This window comes from Trichoplusia ni, chromosome 7 (assembly GCF_003590095.1).
Source record: "Trichoplusia ni isolate ovarian cell line Hi5 chromosome 7, tn1, whole genome shotgun sequence".
Lineage (NCBI taxonomy): Eukaryota > Metazoa > Arthropoda > Insecta > Lepidoptera > Noctuidae > Trichoplusia > Trichoplusia ni.
The window spans coordinates 11,312,247-11,331,309 of record NC_039484.1 but is presented as its reverse complement, the minus strand read 5'-3'; the positions used below and the strand labels follow the sequence as shown (position 1 = coordinate 11,331,309).

General features: G+C 31.9%; 1 protein-coding gene across 1 annotated transcript in view; it reads right to left on the bottom strand.

Annotated features, from left to right (window-relative positions):
* LOC113495949 (fatty acid synthase-like) overlaps window positions 1-14,018 on the bottom strand; it is a 31,758-nt gene extending 17,740 nt beyond the window's left edge. Inside the window, exons 1-24 of the mRNA XM_026874954.1 lie at window positions 13,857-14,018; window positions 13,304-13,496; window positions 13,015-13,135; window positions 12,699-12,902; window positions 12,166-12,282; window positions 11,868-12,034; window positions 11,561-11,697; window positions 10,672-10,875; window positions 10,241-10,427; window positions 9,759-9,921; window positions 8,562-8,731; window positions 8,139-8,290; window positions 7,711-7,894; window positions 6,607-6,755; window positions 5,979-6,160; window positions 5,475-5,594; window positions 4,873-4,982; window positions 4,270-4,460; window positions 3,679-3,839; window positions 2,488-2,745; window positions 1,736-1,853; window positions 830-1,087; window positions 357-645; window positions 132-277 (exon numbers count right to left, since the gene is read on the bottom strand). Coding sequence (XP_026730755.1) covers window positions 132-277; window positions 357-645; window positions 830-1,087; window positions 1,736-1,853; window positions 2,488-2,745; window positions 3,679-3,839; window positions 4,270-4,460; window positions 4,873-4,982; window positions 5,475-5,594; window positions 5,979-6,160; window positions 6,607-6,755; window positions 7,711-7,894; window positions 8,139-8,290; window positions 8,562-8,731; window positions 9,759-9,921; window positions 10,241-10,427; window positions 10,672-10,875; window positions 11,561-11,697; window positions 11,868-12,034; window positions 12,166-12,282; window positions 12,699-12,902; window positions 13,015-13,135; window positions 13,304-13,496; window positions 13,857-14,003 — 4,128 coding nt within the window. The 5' untranslated portion in view covers window positions 14,004-14,018. The remainder of the gene's footprint in view (window positions 1-131; window positions 278-356; window positions 646-829; window positions 1,088-1,735; window positions 1,854-2,487; window positions 2,746-3,678; window positions 3,840-4,269; window positions 4,461-4,872; window positions 4,983-5,474; window positions 5,595-5,978; window positions 6,161-6,606; window positions 6,756-7,710; window positions 7,895-8,138; window positions 8,291-8,561; window positions 8,732-9,758; window positions 9,922-10,240; window positions 10,428-10,671; window positions 10,876-11,560; window positions 11,698-11,867; window positions 12,035-12,165; window positions 12,283-12,698; window positions 12,903-13,014; window positions 13,136-13,303; window positions 13,497-13,856) is intronic.
* Window positions 14,019-19,063: the final 5,045 nt, after the last annotated feature.

Here is a 19,063-nt window from a genome sequence, read left to right as displayed (position 1 = left end):
AGACAAATTTATTAAAAAGACATATTATTATAATTTATACACACGAATGCGTCGATTTCTATCATCGTTGTTGCGTTGGCCATTGTCCTAGAAGTTATTTTTAAAATAATATAAATAAAAATAATATTTACCTTTTTTAAAATGTTAACAGCTAGATTTTTCTCTAATTGGATCTTGTACACAGAATGTTTAGCACTAAAATCAGGTGCATGGAAGTCATCAATAGCAACCAACCCTATATTCTCCACTCCATTGCTTCTCAATTTCTGGACAAAACCTAAAAACCAAATCGAATTAAGATCACCAAATAAATTGACGTTATTAGATACGATATAACATTCTATTATAATAGGTACCTAAGGCCCCACAATATGGCTGTCTCTCAGACACTAACACCACTCGCTTCGTCTTATTAAGCTCATCATACACGCGCGACACCCAATCCAATTTATTATCACAATTTACGGAAATGTAAGTAACATCCTTAGGATTCTGCCGTTTCAATAATATTAATATTTGCTTTCCATCTGACATGGATGTTACAACGCTGAAAAGCTCCTTCATAACTCCTTGAAGTTTTGGCACTTCATTCTCTAAGGCCAAAACAAAACTGTCTTTTGAAAGATTTCGTAGAGTCTCCAATTTCTGGAAAAGAAAAGTTTTTTATTAATAAAAATTTTGTATTGAGTTGTTAATGAAGATTTCTAGAGATGAATTGAAACCTTGATTTACTAGAATATGAATATTTGTAATTTCGGTATCCTCACTTAAGTAGATCATTAAAATTCAGGTGTTTTAAATTTGAATACGTAATATTACTAAGACCTACCTTTTCATCAATTAAGAGATTTTCAATGACAAAGACATTAGCTTTCTCGGGATCGGTATTCTGAACAATAGCTGCTTCTAGAACAGCGACATCTATAACTGAAGCAACATCGATCTGAACATTTGGGACATTGTCAGATATCTCAGCAATCAAACAACTTAGGTTTTTGTTTGATGTCACGATCTGTGTTACTCGAATCGAGTTTTTAGTTGAGTTTTCGGCTACGACTTGGAGATTTAATAGAAGAGCTGTTTTCAACTGAAAAAAAAAACCGTTTAAAAAAAAACAAGATTAAACATTTCATAACTTTTATAAAAAGTTACTTGTTTTAATCGTCCCATAAAAGAAGTCTACTTAAGTTAATTATTACTTCAAACATGTATTTGAATAAAACAAATTAATTGTATCTATTGAAGTAAGGGTCTTTGAAATGGCAGTAATAGTGTTAAAAGATGACGATAATTTTCATAGATGCTAGATGCAAGCCTGCAGATTAAATTCAGTGCCATGAACGCTGTCAAGTGATTGACATTTAATTAAGAATCTGCTTAGCAAAAGAAAATCTGAATTAGCTCTGCCTTAGAAAATTATAATTCGTTTAGTAGTTAAGTGATCATTTTTATAATTCACAGCTATGTGCAAAAGAACATCTGGTAAAAAAGGGATTCTACTAGCGATAATGGCGGTTTTACCATAACAATTTGACATACACAATTTGCTTTACCATATTATTGCTAAATTGCATTGGGAACAAACATATTTATTTAAAAAATATAGTAACATGTCTGGCCCGAAACTGTCGGATAAGACCAAAAAATGAGCAAGAAATTCGTCGGTGATAAAACGTTACATTTATTGTCCGCAAGCTTGTTTTGTCAACGATTTGTCATCTAACATGATACTTACATCGACATTGCTTGTTGCATAATGTGGATAAAATTCTTTAGAGACCAAAACATCTGGTTGGTTCTCAATTATAGGTTTGTCTACGAATGTCACACCCACTAACTCAACTCCAGCACATCTAAAAAGAAATATTCATTGATTTGTATAATTATTTGAAACTTACATTTTGTTTCGTAACACTTTGATTCCAAAATACGTTTCGTGCAAAAATTAATGAAAACACATCTTATACCTAATCTATGAAATAGTTTTATTTACTTTTATACTAAGAAGTAAAATTTAAATCGGCATTTAAAATGGTAAATAGATTTAATTAATTCTAAAGCCCCATAAATCTCTCATTACCTGAGGCCTTGAAGTATAACGATTAGAAAATTGTTTATAAAATGAAATTGTTTTGTAATTAAGTTTCGGATTGTAGGTGAAGGTAAAATCTTTTTTTTGGAACTTTGTAAGTAGACATCTCTGAGTAGCTAGGTGAAACATTGTATGGCATTGCATGAACCTCGAACTTTAAAATATATCAATTTTGGACGCGATACATGGGTCGGGGTAGATGTAAAACTTAATGTACTTGCTATTCTGCGTATTAGACGTTAACGGTAATAGAATTTTAAAGCCAGAGTAGTTAAATATTAAGTTACATATAAAGCTGAATATTTACAAAAAATCATACTGGTTAACGGTAAACTCACGGGTATTAAAAGTTGTTTATATAATATTCCATTTCTGTTTATTAGTTTGCCACTTACCTCACAACTCCCAATAACTCATTATACTTCGCAGGATAACAGCTGACCCCATTCAATTCTTCAATGTTCGAAGTTTCTTGCTCCACCATACTGATTCTTAGTTGCCTAATGAATTTGGGTGTCGACACTCCGTCATATTTCCTTGCTACTGCCTTCAATTGTATTAACGAGTCTAAGAAAGTAATCCAGTTCTTGTCCCATTGAATTAAAGCTTCATTTCGGTCCAAATTCGTCGATTGAATGGACTGGAACTTATCCCTACAATGGACAGGGTGTTCTGTCAGTAATGATGGGAAAAATGAAGAACGAAGGTTTATTGTGATGAAGAGGATTGATTCTGTGCGTAAACTAAAATTTTCAACAACAAAATAGATTATAGTCGATGGACATGTGTCCGATTAAACGGGGCTGATGATAATATTGATCATTTTAAAACACAAAAGGCATGTAGCATAGAAAAAAAAATACAATTACAGAGGCCAATAAGTATAAGAGAAAAAATATAACAAAAAAGACATCAAACGTATTAACCTTAATTAAGATAAAAAAAATCTGCTCCCAATACCTAAGTCTTTAAGAAATATAACATGGTAATATTCAAAGAGAGGAATAAAACGACCCGTCAAGAAGTTGTGTCATCTAAATGAAATAAGCCTCTTTTTCCGGAGTTCATTCGATGGGTATTACCTTGTTTACTTGAATTTTATGTAGCAAGTTTTATGAGAAGTAAAAGCGACGTCGCCCTAATGGTTTGAACGTAAATTGCCTACTATTTTTATGCTGATGTCGAATTAAAGCTAAATAAACTAGGTAAGTTACCTGAAAATTACTTTGCGTTAAATCGAGTGATAAAATACTTAAAAACTTTTTAGTGATTCGGCTATTTGTAATTTAATATTTATTCTGATCTGATCTGAAATTTGATGTGCTATAGTAATCTCAGTAAGTACTGAGCCAGTTTTTTTGGTGAGCTGTCTTTCTTGGTGAGAAATAATTAGGCTGAGTATTAACTCAAAATATAGTGCCTAAGAAAGAGGGCACGATAATGATAACTTTTGTAGTATCAATAAAGTTTAAGCTTTGAGTAGGTGTAGTTTCTTCAAAGACCCCTTACTTGCAATGTCACAAAATTGCTTATTCATTTCTAAGATTCGGTAGTAACCGACTAGGAACTGAACCAAAACAACTTACTTATAAGAATATCCTCTGGAACGTAATATCCTGTAGACGTCTTCTTTAGTCAATGTAATCTCTTCATCAATGTCTTTAGGTGATTCCTTTACCGGGATGTAATGAAGAACTTTTACAAAGTTTACTTCACCACTTGCTATGGGTTTATCATTTTGGCTGACCTGAGATAAAAATACAATAGAAAAATTGATTATTCTGATGGTGATGGTGAATTTACGTATTAGACATTTTTTGATCATTTGACGGTATTTATAACTTACATTTATAAATGTTAATCTATTTGAGGTCTAAAATGCTAATTAGCTTCAAAAGTGATAACTTTGTTAATTTTGTTTTAATTATAGCGTAATTAGTTTGTTTTAAAATTATCAGTTTGATTTAAATTAGGATAGAGCTTAAAAATACCAATGATAAAACATACCCTACATTATTTCGGGTTATTAAATAAACGTAAAGAACTATGTTTAAGATAGATTTCAAATTGTATACAGCATGATAAGAAAACAAATGCTTAGATACCTAAAAGACTTATAGGTGAAATACAGATGAAATACAGGTGAATTGATTAAAAATCATCAACTAGCCACTTACCTCAAATGTCTCACTGCCCCTATTAATGGCAATCGTAAGGTTCAAAGGAACATCAGGATTGATGATAGCTTCGCAGTAGAAAGTGATATTTCTGAAAATGACTGACTGTTCCCTATAGTTCACACCTAAACTCATCGCCAGGGTTTCCCATACAAGCACCAATAAAGCTGATTCGGGAAGAACTGTCAAATCTGAAAATGAAAGAATACTTAGATTTGATGTCATTGCCGTCGCTCGATATACATTCTTATTGATATCAAGTTTCTGAAAAAAATTGCTATATTTGATAACAGGTTTATCCCATGCCAATTTTTCCCAAAATAAGTTCTGCTAAGCATTCTTGAGAGCATAAGATTGTTTCCACCAGGAATGCAAAAATATGTTTTTAAGAACTACAAGGTGTGAACAGCTAAAAAAAAGCGGGACAGTTTTTTATAACCATGTTTGTAGGCTAAGGCTAGAAATCCTTGATATTTATATCTCTATAGTATTAAATATTTCCGCACTTTCTCTTATAAAGACGCAGGATTGCAGGCAGACTAAGTTAATTGGTAATCGAAGCTATAGCAAATATGGATGACGAAGTTATTAATTTTCTATTACCATTTCTTACATGTCCTTCCAAGAATTTGTAGTCATCATCATGTATCGAGAGAGGAAAGTCTCGCGATGTGGCAACATAGTGATCCAATTTATCGAATGTCAATCGTGGCCTGCAATGCAAATTTTGAAATCATTTATCTGTAAAATATTAATAAATACAGAATTTATGAGACGAACATAAATTGTGCACAGTGCAATTCATAATTTTATTTTCAGGTATGTCATAAAATATTATAGTTATGAAAATGGCCAGTCTCTAAATAAAAAAGTCTTTCAATAACAATTTCATGGAACTTTATAAATAAATACCGTTGCTACCGCTTCACAAAGACCGGTTCGAAGAAATCTGATTCACTAAAATTGTTGAATAATTTTCATAAATTTAGTGGGTAAAGCTTCTTATTTGTAAGTGCCTGTCTTAGATATGCTCTCGGCATTTTTGACGAAAGGTTAAAGCAATTGCACTATTAAAAAAGTAACTTTATGTCAAGGTGAGAAGACTTGTTTTGCTGTAAATTAGAGTTGAGTTCAGGATACTGTACGCTTTGGCAAATTACAATTTCAATCACAAAATTCATTAATATCACTCAATATATTATTACCAGTCCTCGCTGTGTTCCCACTCGACGTAGTGAGATAGAAGTGGCGTTGTTGTTGACACTGGGAATTCAATCTTCGGGTACAGGGCATCTACCTTCGGGTTTATGCCCGCTTGATACATTCTAAAAATTAAATTAATTAATTGTATGGAACTTTCTAGAAAAACTTAAATAATCGAGATCCAAGTTTTATTTGTTTAAAAATATATTTTTTCCCCATACGTAATTAAGACAGTCCTATTTTTTACTACCAGCAAAAAGGCCGTAAGAGCCTCTTTTGCCTTCAACTGACTAAGCTTTTTCTCACGTAGATGAAATTTTTGTTGGCCTCTGCTATATCCTTGCAATTACTCCTATTTTTTTTTTTACTTTCTTAGTTAAGAACTTCAAAAATGAACCATTTACAACTCATGCTATTAGCTATAATAATCCAAACTTTTAAGACATATAGCAAAAAATCTAAATTGACCAACTCTTTTCGCATAATTTCCATCTCTTTATACTTACTTTCCAATAGCGTCTAATAAGAATTTCACACTGTCGTTGGTACCTCGTCTCGTTAGCGGAATAAGTGTGCATTTGCTATGAGACCTCTTCAAGATTGCCTGGAGTAGCCCGTGAGGTGCAATTTCTATGACCACAGCGTTATCAGGTATCAGTTTTCCTGCTTCCTCAAAGAGCACCGGTTTCTGTTGAACGAAGATACCTTTTATTGCAGGTAAACGACTTGACTTCAAAACCTTTTTACTTCGATTTCTTGGTATTTTAATTTCAAATTACAATTGAATTTCTCTCTCTCAGAATACAGACTGCATCGGTATTTATTACGGTTCTTTGTAACCTAATGACGTATTCAAAGTTCTTTTTTCTCTGATTACTTAACAAGTGGAACGGAATTTAATAATTTACATTTTTTTTTATTTTTTAATAGAATTGAATAAATAAGGTGGAAAGAAAATTAACTGGCTTATTTTTAACAAGCAAATAAGTCATCAGATGGCTCAGGTCAGATGGCTGACCTTCAACATAATGATTAAAAATTCAATCTCTACAGACAAGCTGCAGTATGAATGCTCCACTACTAGAAAAACCTTCCTGTACCAAACGAAGGCGAAGATAAAGTTGAGTCACTTACCAACAAGTTGTTAGTATGGTATTCCGCCGAAGAATACACGGCGTTGGGTTCATCCCACTGACTTTGTGGTACAGACGTTGATATCCATTTACTGCTTCGCTTCTTGGGCTTTTTGATTATCTCACGCAAATTTTTGAGTAGTTCAGGACCTATATAGAAAGTTTTTATAATATGTGTTGAAACAAAAAAAAAAATTGTTAAAAAAAAAAATATGGGTGCACAGAAAATCTTATTAATAGTCAAATTTTAATTAAAGTTAATGTTATGCTTCATTGGTGGGGTCAAAACGTACTAAAACATGTTTATAATAACTGTCCTTTACTAATTCTAAGAAATTATTTTTAATTTAAATTATTACACTGTAAAGTTTGCTTAAGTGAACGCGTATGTCTAAATATTTTCGTTTTAGTTTTAAACTAATAGTTTTACTTTGTATTTGTTTTCAAGCTTGAGGTTATAAATCAAGGGTAGAGTTTACTCAACCGCGAATAGGTTTATTTAGTTCAGAAAATGTAATAAAATCTGGATTGTTTGTTTCGGCCTTTTTTACAGAACTATGCAGTTAGTCTGAGCTTAGGCTTTTACTGCTACAATGGAGTATTTCAAATAGGAACCATTTACTATTTTGTAGAAAATGAATAGCTGTTTTTTCCACTGCGTACTACGTTTGATAAGTGTCTTGAGATCATAACTCCAAGAAATCTGGCCTATGATCCAAAAATAAGTCAAATACAAAAATTAGGACAGTCCTACATGCAAGACGCCAGACGTAAGGCAGTAATTTAAAAAAAATAAAGTGTGTGAAAAAATGCGCGACCTTAAAGGCTGTCATTATACTCATCATAGTGATAATGATAATGATCAACTTTACCATGGGACCAATACTGCAATGCAAAAAAAAATGCTGTTCAGTACATTTTATCGCTTGTGCTTAGATATGTATGAAGCAGACGATTTTTTTATAGTTGATTATTGTTTTTTTGTTTCGCAATTACCGTATTATTCTTATCACAAAAGTTGTTTAAAATAATGAGTACAATGACCCCTTGAAACGTCTTGCGTTTATTCTGATACACCTTGTATAACGATTATCATTATACACACCACAATGTGCGATATATCTTGAATGGTACGCAATATTGGCACAAGGGACCTCCTTGGCAAATATTCCCTGTTTGGTTAGCTCTCCAACGAATTCTGTCATTTTCTCCGCTGGGCCTGATATAGTTGTAGAGTCAGAGCTGTTGTGACAAGCTATGTCGATTTCTGGAGGACATTGATGAACGATCTATAAAAAAAGGATTATTTGTCATAATATGTCACTATAATAATAGTTAAAAAAAAATTGTCGTTCTGATCTAAAATTACTATCTCCCGATTTTGTCTCTTTTATGATTACAAAATGTGTCCTTGGAATAACCCTTTAACAAGTACGGGAGTGAAGGAAATTGCATATTACCATACGATTCTAAAGTATAATTCTTTTTTCTCACATAAAGTTTATTCCTAAATAGGAAAATCAGTTTCCTTACCGCATTATATCCTATACCGACAGCAGCCATGGATCCCTTAATAAGTTCTGTTTCTAAGCACACTTTTCCTCGACTGTACGTTGCTAGAATTAACTCCTCAGCTGTGAAGGTATCATCGTGGTATGCGCAAGCCATTTCTCCTAAACTGTGACCTGTTACCAAAAAAATTAATAGCATAATATAATTTGGAAAGAAATGAAGATGATTTTTTGACACTTTGAATTGAATGCAGATGGTTTATTCAAAAGAAAAGAAACAATAACATTGTTACAAGAGAAAATCGATACTTTTTGTCGAATTGTCGTCTCATTTACTGAAGGGTGCAAAATACCGAAAATGCGATAAAATATCCCGAGTTCCACAAATAAAATCAACTAACGATAGTTCAAAATAAATATTAGGTATGCAACACAATTTCCTTACCAATTATATAATCAGGAACAACTCCCATTGCCTTAATGACATCAGTCAGTCCAATTTGTATTGCTCCAATGCCAACGAACGCGTACAGAATATTGTCGAATATAGAATTGTCTCGCTCTGTTACTATCCTTATGAGATCCACGCCTTTAGGTTCCAATACTTTGTGACATCTATAAAGAATTTATTCATGGATTTAGGTGATGGATAAATCTTGTCTAAGTTTGCTTCAATCACTCAAGTTAGATGTTGCGTTATATTGTAAATTATTTTGTTCCTGCTCGTAATAAAATTAGCTACACATAATATAACTAGCTGACTCAGTAAAAGTGGTTTGTCAGACGATTCTCAGACTTACTAGAAGTGAGTTAAAAGTTTCATAAAAATCAGTCAAGCCATTTCGGAGGAGTCTCTGATAGCATAACTTAAAAAAAGAACTCTTTACAGGTCAAGTCTTTGTAAAGTCGCATAAATATTTTTATGTCTACAGTACATATTATTGTAAAAAAAAATACACTAAGAGATCTTAATCTTCAATTCAGGAAATCATCTCTGAAGTATTTTGAAGAGCAAGTCAAGTATTTGACCTTAATCGCTGTTTTGGGGCAACAAAACATTAACAAAGGCAATCTATCATAATAAGTTGGAAGGCCGGTCTTTAACTCTTAAAAATAACTTAAGTTTTATTTGGAATTTCGGTACTTGTTCACTTTGGTATAATTTGTGCGCGGTGATGTCAAAACTGAGTTTTTCGTAAGTTTTATGTTATGTATGTACGCACATTTTGGTACTTTTTATTTTAATGACAATAGATTAACCATGAAACATTGGTTAAGAACCAATGTCCTTAAATGATTATCTGTTTACAAAACACAAGACAAAGCAACGTAGTATAAAATTAATGTAACAAAATCTAAAAGACCCTAAGAATTTCAATTACTAAAAACTATTTTACGGTCAAATTATCAAAACTCCAAAGAGTTGAGAAATTTTACAAAGAACTTTGAAGTAAACTAATTCAAATATTGGGGAAACCAATGTAATTATATTTTACACCTTTCCAGGTAATTCACCTCATATTTTCTTCATCTAAATCTAAAAAAACTTTCAAAAGCAATAATTAAATAATCATCACAAGAATTCAAACCATAGGTCCATCAGTGTAAGGTTTGAATTCCAAAGACTAAAACAATGACTTACTTGTGTATAGCAGCTGCGAATACAGGTATCTTCATAAGATCAGCTCCCATCCCCGCCCATTGGGATCCCATTCCGCTGTATACGAACCAAAGAGGGCGCTTTACCCCGGGATAATAGTCCACACTCTCACCTATACTTATAGTCTCATTGTTTTCGTTTTGGCCTAAAAGGGAAGAAATTTTGATGTCACAGAAATCATATATTTTAAAATAATGTTCAAAGATGTGTTGATACCTCACTTTTGAGATTTAAAGGCGAAGAACAAACAAAAAAAAAGCGCTTTATGAAACAAACTATTTTAAGTTTCTGGTTCATAGGAGAGCAAACGAGGAATATAAATAATGTTTTTGTAATTCCAAAAAAATCTGATCAATTATATTGAAAACTTCAAAGACAACATTCTAAGAACATTGTTTGAAATTTTCTCCCTTCCACGACTTTTACTCTATATCTTGGTTAAGTATCCCATATAACTAACTCACCGAGTATCGTATACCCTCTTCCAGTATGTCCAGCCACGTCGTGCTCGTAAACTTTGTGAAGAAGTCCAATTTCCTCGGGATCAATGGGGTGACTCTTCATGATATCTATAATCTTTTGCACGCACGACTCCTGTCTTCCGGAAGCCAGAACTAGGTGTGGGATTTGTGACTTGTATTTGTTAAGGTTCTGAAAATGCCAGTTAATGTAATAAGATGTCGCATAGAAAAGTCATTTGACCTATTTGTAGACCATAAAAATTTTGTTGTTGAAGAATTGCAATTAAAAATGCATGATTATAAAACACATCATTGATACTTAAATATCAGACGTTAATAGTTATTTTTTTAAAGATAAACAAAATAACAAAGATTCCAGGGTGTTTTCTGGAGGACCTTATATAAGCACTGGTACAAAACAAAAGCTCACTAACCTTTTCCTTATGATGCCCCTTTAAGACGACATGGTAATTGGCACCACCGTATGAAAAATTGTTGATAGCAGTAAAACCTCTGTCAAAGTCAGCGTGGTCATCTAAAACTTTGATCCTTCCATCACGTATAGCTGGTATTTGATCTTGAGGCTCATTGTAATGCAGGTTTGCTGGTAATTTCCCTTTGTGATACGCTAGACAAAGCTATAGAAAAAGAACATGTTTTAAATCAAGTCAATGCAAGGAGTAATATGTGGTGCTTTTTAATGAAAGTAATCCTAATGTGACTCATATTTTCAAGAATCGAGATTTAATATTTGAATAATAAGACCTTTATTCTCTTACTCCGAATACTAGATATCTCTCTAGAAATGTTTTAAATGCACATTAAGGTAAGCTCTTCATGGTTAAGTAAAGAAAATTCTCAGAATCCAGATGGAACAGAATTAATACACTAAATTATTCCATTGCCAATAACTAGAAACTGTAATGAAAATATAAATATTATTGAGACATTAAAAGTGATTTTAAAACAAATTATCACACACAATAGACCTGATTTGATGGTACCTATTTGTAACACCAATGAATAATATGAATTTAAATTTATAGTAGCCACTATTGTATCCATGCAATATTCTAATTACGAACTCAATTCACGTTGTTTCACTTGTCACGCCACAAATGCTGGCATTTGAATAGTTCACACCATTTAAAGTTTAAAAACTAATTATTATCAAAACAATTATTTTATCCTATACTATTAGTCCATTCAAGCAGTCAATGACTGAGTTTAAACTGCAAACTTCTATTCAAAAACCTTGACCAAGTCACTTAGTTATGGAATAACTAGTTCGGCATAAACTAATGTGCTTAAAGTTATAATTACCTTAGTAAGTGCAACGACTCCAGAAGCAGCTTCACTGTGTCCCATATTAGACTTAACGCTTCCTACTTTAACTGTAGTGTTTTTAGCAAATGTATTTCCAATTGCATTTAATTCAACTGCATCTGCTTCCGGGAGTGCTGTTAAAAAAATAGAATAATGTCCCTTAAGTACAGAGATAATAATGCAAAACCACAAAATTCAATACTGATAATGAATATTTTACAGTGATACCTAAAAATTATTGTAAGTACTTTTTTCCTTAATGAAATTATAAATATTGAATCAACAGATGTTCGCATAATCTTACCAACAGCATTCGCTTCAATATATTCAATTTTCTTTGGCTCAACATCAGTTTCAGAGTAAAACTCGTTAAAGAAGTTTTCAATATCTTCACTTGCACGATTGTATAGGAATCCTGCATCGGGCCTCGACTGATAATTTCCTTTGGCATGGTAAACTTGTGCGTAGATTCTATTGAAAATAATGTCATGATTTATTTTCATGTGTAATTAAAATTGGATATATATTCAGACTATAGACTTGTAAAAAAATGTTATAATTATTTTTGAACAATCTTTTGCTCAAAATAGAATAGAAAGTACCTGTGAGCGTCTTTTGCTTTTTGTAAAAATAATACGTTGACAGCATCTGCCCTCACATAGCCATCGGCATTTTTGTCAAAACATTTGGTTTTCCCGTCCAAACATAGTAGTCCAGCTCTGAAAATGCAAAAAAATAGTTCAATAAGTATCGTCTGTCATAAAATACATCAAAAGCCACATTCTAACAGGCCATGCAAGTTTAAAAAAGAACTAATAACTGATTTAAATGAAGGAATAACAAAATAACCTTGACCTCAGTTGAACCTGTTACTTAATTAGTACGTATTGTTTTCTAGACAATTTGAATGTATCAATGAAGAATTTCTTTCTACTTGTTAGGTCAAAGGGACGTAGGAAATTATAATAATTATGTTTAGATATTGCATTATATAGGCAAGTTTAGTTAACAATAGGTAGGAAGCATACGTAAGTCAGGTCTGGTTTGAGGTTTGAGGTTTCATTATATTACATTATTAAAGGGAGTATTAATTATATAAGTAAGTGAATACAGATGACGCAATATAAATACAAACTTTCTCATATTTAGTGTAATACATGGATGTGTAGTATAACTGCATCCTCCAACAACAGCGGCATCACAATCTCCTGATTTTATAGCTCGGTAAGCCATTTCAAGGCAAGCCGAAGAACCGGCACAGCCATAGTCCACGCAAAAGGATGGACCTTTACCATCTATCCAATAAGATATACGATTAGCTAACATGGACTTGCTGCCCCTAAAAGTCGAAGAAAATGATTTAATTATTAGTATTGTGAAACCATCTGATGAGACTAAAAGTTAAAACAATAGAACAATAAAAAAAGTTAAAAAGTGCAAATAATTAATACCCATTGATGACGAAGTCACTTCGCCTGTTCACGTTGTACATTATATTTGTACTTTGGTCTGTATACGACGTACCTATGAATACACCAACTTTTTTACCGCGGATGGCTTGTGGATTTACACCTACAACAAAGAAAAACCATGGATGTAATATGTAAGACACAGTTCCACCTCAAACGGTAGGTATTAAACTTGTTCTCATTAAAATATTTTAATCAAAAGCTGCTTAGGTATGATTACAGTTAACTGACGAAAATCTTTTGAATGCAGGTATTCAAAAATTCATCTTACCTGCATCTAAAAACGCTCCATATGTGTGTTCCAAAAGTTTCCGTCCCATGGGTTCTAATACACATGCTAACTGGAAGGTCACTCCAAAGAATTGTGCATCAAATTTATCCATGCCATTTATTTGTCCAACGTGTCTTGGTAGGTCGGGATCATTGAAATTCCATTTGTTATCTGCACTCGTTACCATATCAACCTGTTTGTATATCACTGTTATTGTAAATTTCATTTTAATTTTCATATCGAGAATTTTATGTATTTTGCCATATCTATCCATTTACATTATGGGAAAGTTTCTGGCTAGCTATTTCTGTTATAAGTATATTTGAGCCTATATCAAAAACGCATTCCATTATCTACATATGTACATAAAATTAGCGAAGATGCGAAATTTTGATGTATATTACTAATCCATTTCATGCAAATTGATTTTAAATTCTATTAAACCTTTGAACTCTAACTGTCACTAAATTAATTAAATACCTAATCGCGTTTAAAACTGATTTTGTAAATTGCGTAGCTTCCTGGTCAAAATTATATGATGAAAACACAATACCTTATCATAAAGATTGTTCATGAAATCCACCACACTATCCGAATTTGGAAACACTCCTGAGATGCCACTAATGACCACTTCTTCACCAGATAAAGATTGTGTTCCATCTTTGAGATTGGGCTTCTCAATCTTTTCAGATGAAGCCATAATGAATTAATAGAACTCAAAAACCAATAACTAAACCACTATACACCTTGTCCGTACAAAACCAATTAGACTATTAAATTAATTAATTCGTTTACAAGATATTTATATGCAAGGTCTTTCGTTGACTTCAAATGTGTTAGAGTTCCTCGGTAATAGAAAATACGAAGTCCAAATTTACTTTTTTGGAGTTTCTTTTTACTTCAGCATTTTGGAATCATATTTTGACTTCCAGGAATTCTTCCAGAACCATAGTCAGGTTATAGTTCGTAAAACACTTAGATGTTTACGAAATGGTTGAATAGGGTAACCTTGACACTACATAACTTGCCGAAATACATCATGCATGCTCCATGATATTTTATTGAGAATATTTTTAATTAAAAATGATATTAAATTTAGGCCTTCTCTCATGTTTTAAAACAAAATCTTGGAGATGAGTGAGAAAAATAATACAATTCCTTACAAAATAGAATGAACCCTGATACTAAAATATATATAAACTTGAATCGTTCTTCATCATCAGACAAATGTAAATGTAGAAATTTTAATTACCTTAGTCGATAATGAATAAAATACTGCATAAGTTAGCAGTTATTAGTCTCTTTCGCAGTTATTCAGTATTTAACTTTCATTTAAGTTTATTTCGTTTCATGCACATTTTTGTTGTGATGAATCGAATGGACCAAATTAAGGATCATTTTGGTTCCGCTTTCCTTATTTTTGCTACACTACACTAGTGAGCGTGAATTTGCCATGTACAACAAAATACAATACAAATTTAACTTCCGAGTTATCGAATTTGAAAAATTTACTATCCAAAAAAAGGTTATAATTTTATAGATTGTTCAGACTTTCCATGGTATACCTACTAAAATGTGATCGCAAAAATTAGCCAAAGTGTTAGTCGCTTATATTTGAATATACCAAGATTTTAAATTGGAATCAATCTATCTTTATTGTTTGCTTATTAATAATACCAATAAAACACAGAAAGTGTAATGAAAACTTTACAAATTTTTAAGTTTTTATAAAGTGAGTAATGCCTGTTGGAATGGGGAAAAGGCGAGCATGGATATTGGTCCAGGAAGATAAAGTGACCTAAAATAGTCAATTAAAAAAGAAAACGTTTTTCAATAGTGTTTCAAATAAAACCAACCTATAAAAGAAAAAGAACCAACAAAAAGTGGTGAAGTTGTAAAACATTTTAAAGTCAACGAATGCGGCGAGGACAAAATTATAATTGACTTAACCGTTAAAGTTCAAGTCAATTACAATTTTCAACATGATGTGAATGAATTATTTGTGACAGAACATGTAGATTAATACGGAACTATAGAGTATTACATGTCAATGTACAATGATAAAAGCAAGGTGGTCCTGGTCAATGAATATTGTTTGAAGTCAATAGTTCAATATCTTTGGTAAATGACGCAAATGACTTGATTGAAGACACGGTTGTGACATAGTGTTGTAATTTCACTAAGGATGGTAAGTGTGTTTGTTTTGGATTTTGAATCAAGAAAATAAATAGAAATAATGAAATCTTCGGATTTCTTAGTTTTTTCATCGCAGATTATTAAGTGGTGTGCTGTCGATTTTTGTCTTTCGATATGGGCTAGGATGTAACAATGTCAGATTATTTGTAATTTTTTTCTCGTTTATTTAATTTTGAATTGGCTCAATTTATTTTGTATCGTAAATTCTTTTTGTTTTTGAGACTTGCCAAAACTTTATGATTATTGTGTCGCTCAATCATCTTTGTGAAGCGATATTTGATATTTAAAAAATGTAAATGAGCCTTATTGAAATGAAGGCAAACCTTGTATCCACATCATCTAAAAATCTAACCTAGAATTGGGTTAATCATAATTGACCCCAGGAGCCCAAGGTGGGTAAATAATGCGTAAAATTAACGTTGGCTAATTACGTGCCGTCGGGAAGCAGAGCATAGACCGAGAACTTGCAGGATAAGACGCTTAAAATAATGAAGAAAATTCAATTATTTTTGTAAGACATTAATGATTTTTATTTTTCCAGCCGTTTTCTATCACCTGCCATGCTAAAGCGTTTATGGAAGGATATGGATAAAACTATTGAAAAAAGGAAGATCTGGACGAAACCACATGAGAATTCTGGATATGTCTGTTATGAACCGATGCATTAGATACTTTATTGAGATCTCTTTTTTTACTTTTATTCTGAATGGGTAAGGTGTTGTCAGTTTTCGCGATTCTTAACGGACATAAATTCAGGTAAAAACAAAAGATCAAAACAGTAAAGTTATTTTTAGACCTATATTCTAAGACTTTAGTAACATTGAATTAGACAGTCGAATAAACAGCCAACGTTTGTACGTTGTTGCGTTTAAATTGTGTCTTTAACATTCAATTTTATATTAATTGGTATTTTTGAAAATAATGCTCGGTTGAAAGTAGATAGGCTGTCGCTTCGGACAAGTTACAGTATCAGCTGAACCCTGTGAGTCTGGTTGACACTTAACCGACTCGTCGATGATGTCTTTTGCCCCTCTCATGATGAAAGAGACGACTATAAGTACGGGTTCTTCTCTGATTCAAATTATTTAGCTACTTTCGTACTTTTCCATTTCGATTTATACGTAAAACCCCTTGCCAACTCAAAAGGTTACAAAAAAGTAGAAAGGTCAAAATCGAGTAATGTTTGAAATTTTTGACATTGACTTGGACATAGCTGAAGCATATTCAGTCTGGAGAACAATAGGCGTTAGTTTGATTGAACTTAGGCATAAAGTCAATGGCCTTATTATTCCCTAGTAATTAACTGTCTAATTGAATAATAGTTTGTTCAGGACAACGCCCCTAAAAATTTAATGTCTGTTAACTAGTGTTTCAGAAGCTAGTTTTGTAAAAGTGTTATTAACTATTTTTAGCCGATTTTAAGTAGAAGGAGGATCTCAATACTTTCGTATTTTTTTCTTATGTGCATTATGTAGGTACTCCAATATCTTTAAGATTTTTTATTGTCTACTGTACATCTTAAAGTATTATTTTTGCAGGTATGGAAAGAGATACTACTCTATACCGTGTATCGCCAATGTCCCAACCATAATAATAATAGGTACTTTATGATTCCATTTTCTAGTGGCGACTAAGTCAGTTTCAGCTATTTTTTTTTTCAAGGCGGTTTAACTTTTTGTCAAAAATAATTTATACCATCACAAAAATATTTTACCGAATAAAAGACTTCATATTTCCATCATCATTTTTAATAGCTTTGTCTTAATTTAACTCAGATATAGAAATATTTTTTTCTTCATCAAAACAAACTTGAACTATTTCCTACTATATTCCCGTACTTTTCATTAAATTTTTCTAAAGCCTTTTTTCTATACACAACTAAGTCTCATCCAGCCGCTCTATGCGGATATCACAAACTCTTACTAATTGCTTACAGTACTTTCAGCTGTTTTACAATTTATTTTGCTGCTTCATTTCAGTAGCCTACTTTTAAAAGAATTTACCTTCAGGTTTATTTATTTTTTTAATCCTAGCACCGCAAAGTAGATTTTATGAACCGGTGTCATTAGTGTTCTTTTTAGTCTAAGTTATTATCTGATACAAATTTGTAATTTAAATGGAAAGTTAGTCAGGAAGTAAATTTCAAGGACGAGAACTTATTTCGAATTTGTAATTCTAAATTAAAATATAGACATAATACAGCAAAATATAAAATAAGAATGTCTATTTGGATGTTATTTTCGAAAGCATTTTAGTAGATTTTATCAGGACTTGACCTTTCTGTATATTTGATGTTTCCTTATAAATTGATCGTAAGAGTTTACTTAAATACTTTCGAAAATAACATCCAAATTAACATTATTTGGGTACATTTTGCTGTATTAATAAAACATTAAAAAAAAATCAAGAATTGTATCTATATTGTTATAACAATGACTACACAATGTTTATACCACATTAATTTCTTAGAACGTTTATTGTAGTTCATAAATCACTCTATTAAGCCATATTCTGCTTACACTAATAAATATTAGTACACGTATTACATCTTCATGCATCTCAAACCGAACTACAGGAAGCAATACATATAACAAAAGCACTGTCGCTTTGAAACGAAAAGCGATGTGAATTAGTTCCTCGTCCGCGTCATAGATGGCGGTAGTGATAACAGGATGTCTATTCATGTAATCTTGGTGAAAATGCTTATATGCATATTTGCGTCGTATTTTTTTCTTTATGTTATAGTAAAAATTGTATTGTAAAATCATTTAGATAGACGTGAGAAAATTATTTATAACATTTTGATCATGTGTTGACCAGATTAATTTGGTGGTACATTATTGTTTTGGTCTGAAATTATTGGAATGTTAGTATTCTGATTCCATTTGTAACTGTTGTTAACTATTCCATATTGATTACTAATTACAACACGTTTGGACTATTTGATCAAATACGTTTTTATTTTATTTTAAACAACAAATAAAATCTGAATCGAAAAAGAACTAAAACCCTCAGATCCTGCTGGTAAGTTTGTCATCACAACGTCGTTTATTTTTCATCTAGTTTTTTGTGTAAATATATTGTAAAAATAACTTAGGTCCTTTACACACAACAGTAAGAGCACAATAGAGAGCTTCCGCCATTTTCTGGGATATGAATATATTAGGGAGGATGTATGAACCCAAATTTGGATTCTTTAGTGCTTGAATAAAGAGTAAGCACATTCTAGACTTTTACTCAAAGTAATATCAGCGGTATACGGAAGTTGTAATATATTTTACCCTACACTTTAAACGGGGCGAAATGTTTGTAACATAGGTCTTTGTTAGACTAAGGTTGACTATAAACAGGAAGGATATCCAAAAAAGGATATTCGATCCGACTATTACCAGAAAAAGAGAAAATAGCTTAAAGACAAAATAATGTCAAAATTTGAAGACGTCTTGTATACTAAAGACTATAATATCTAAAAACAATTCAATTTTTAATGGAATCATGGCTACAATATTGACTTCCATCGGATCTCCCATTTAAATCTTGTATTGTTTAATATATTTGATGAAT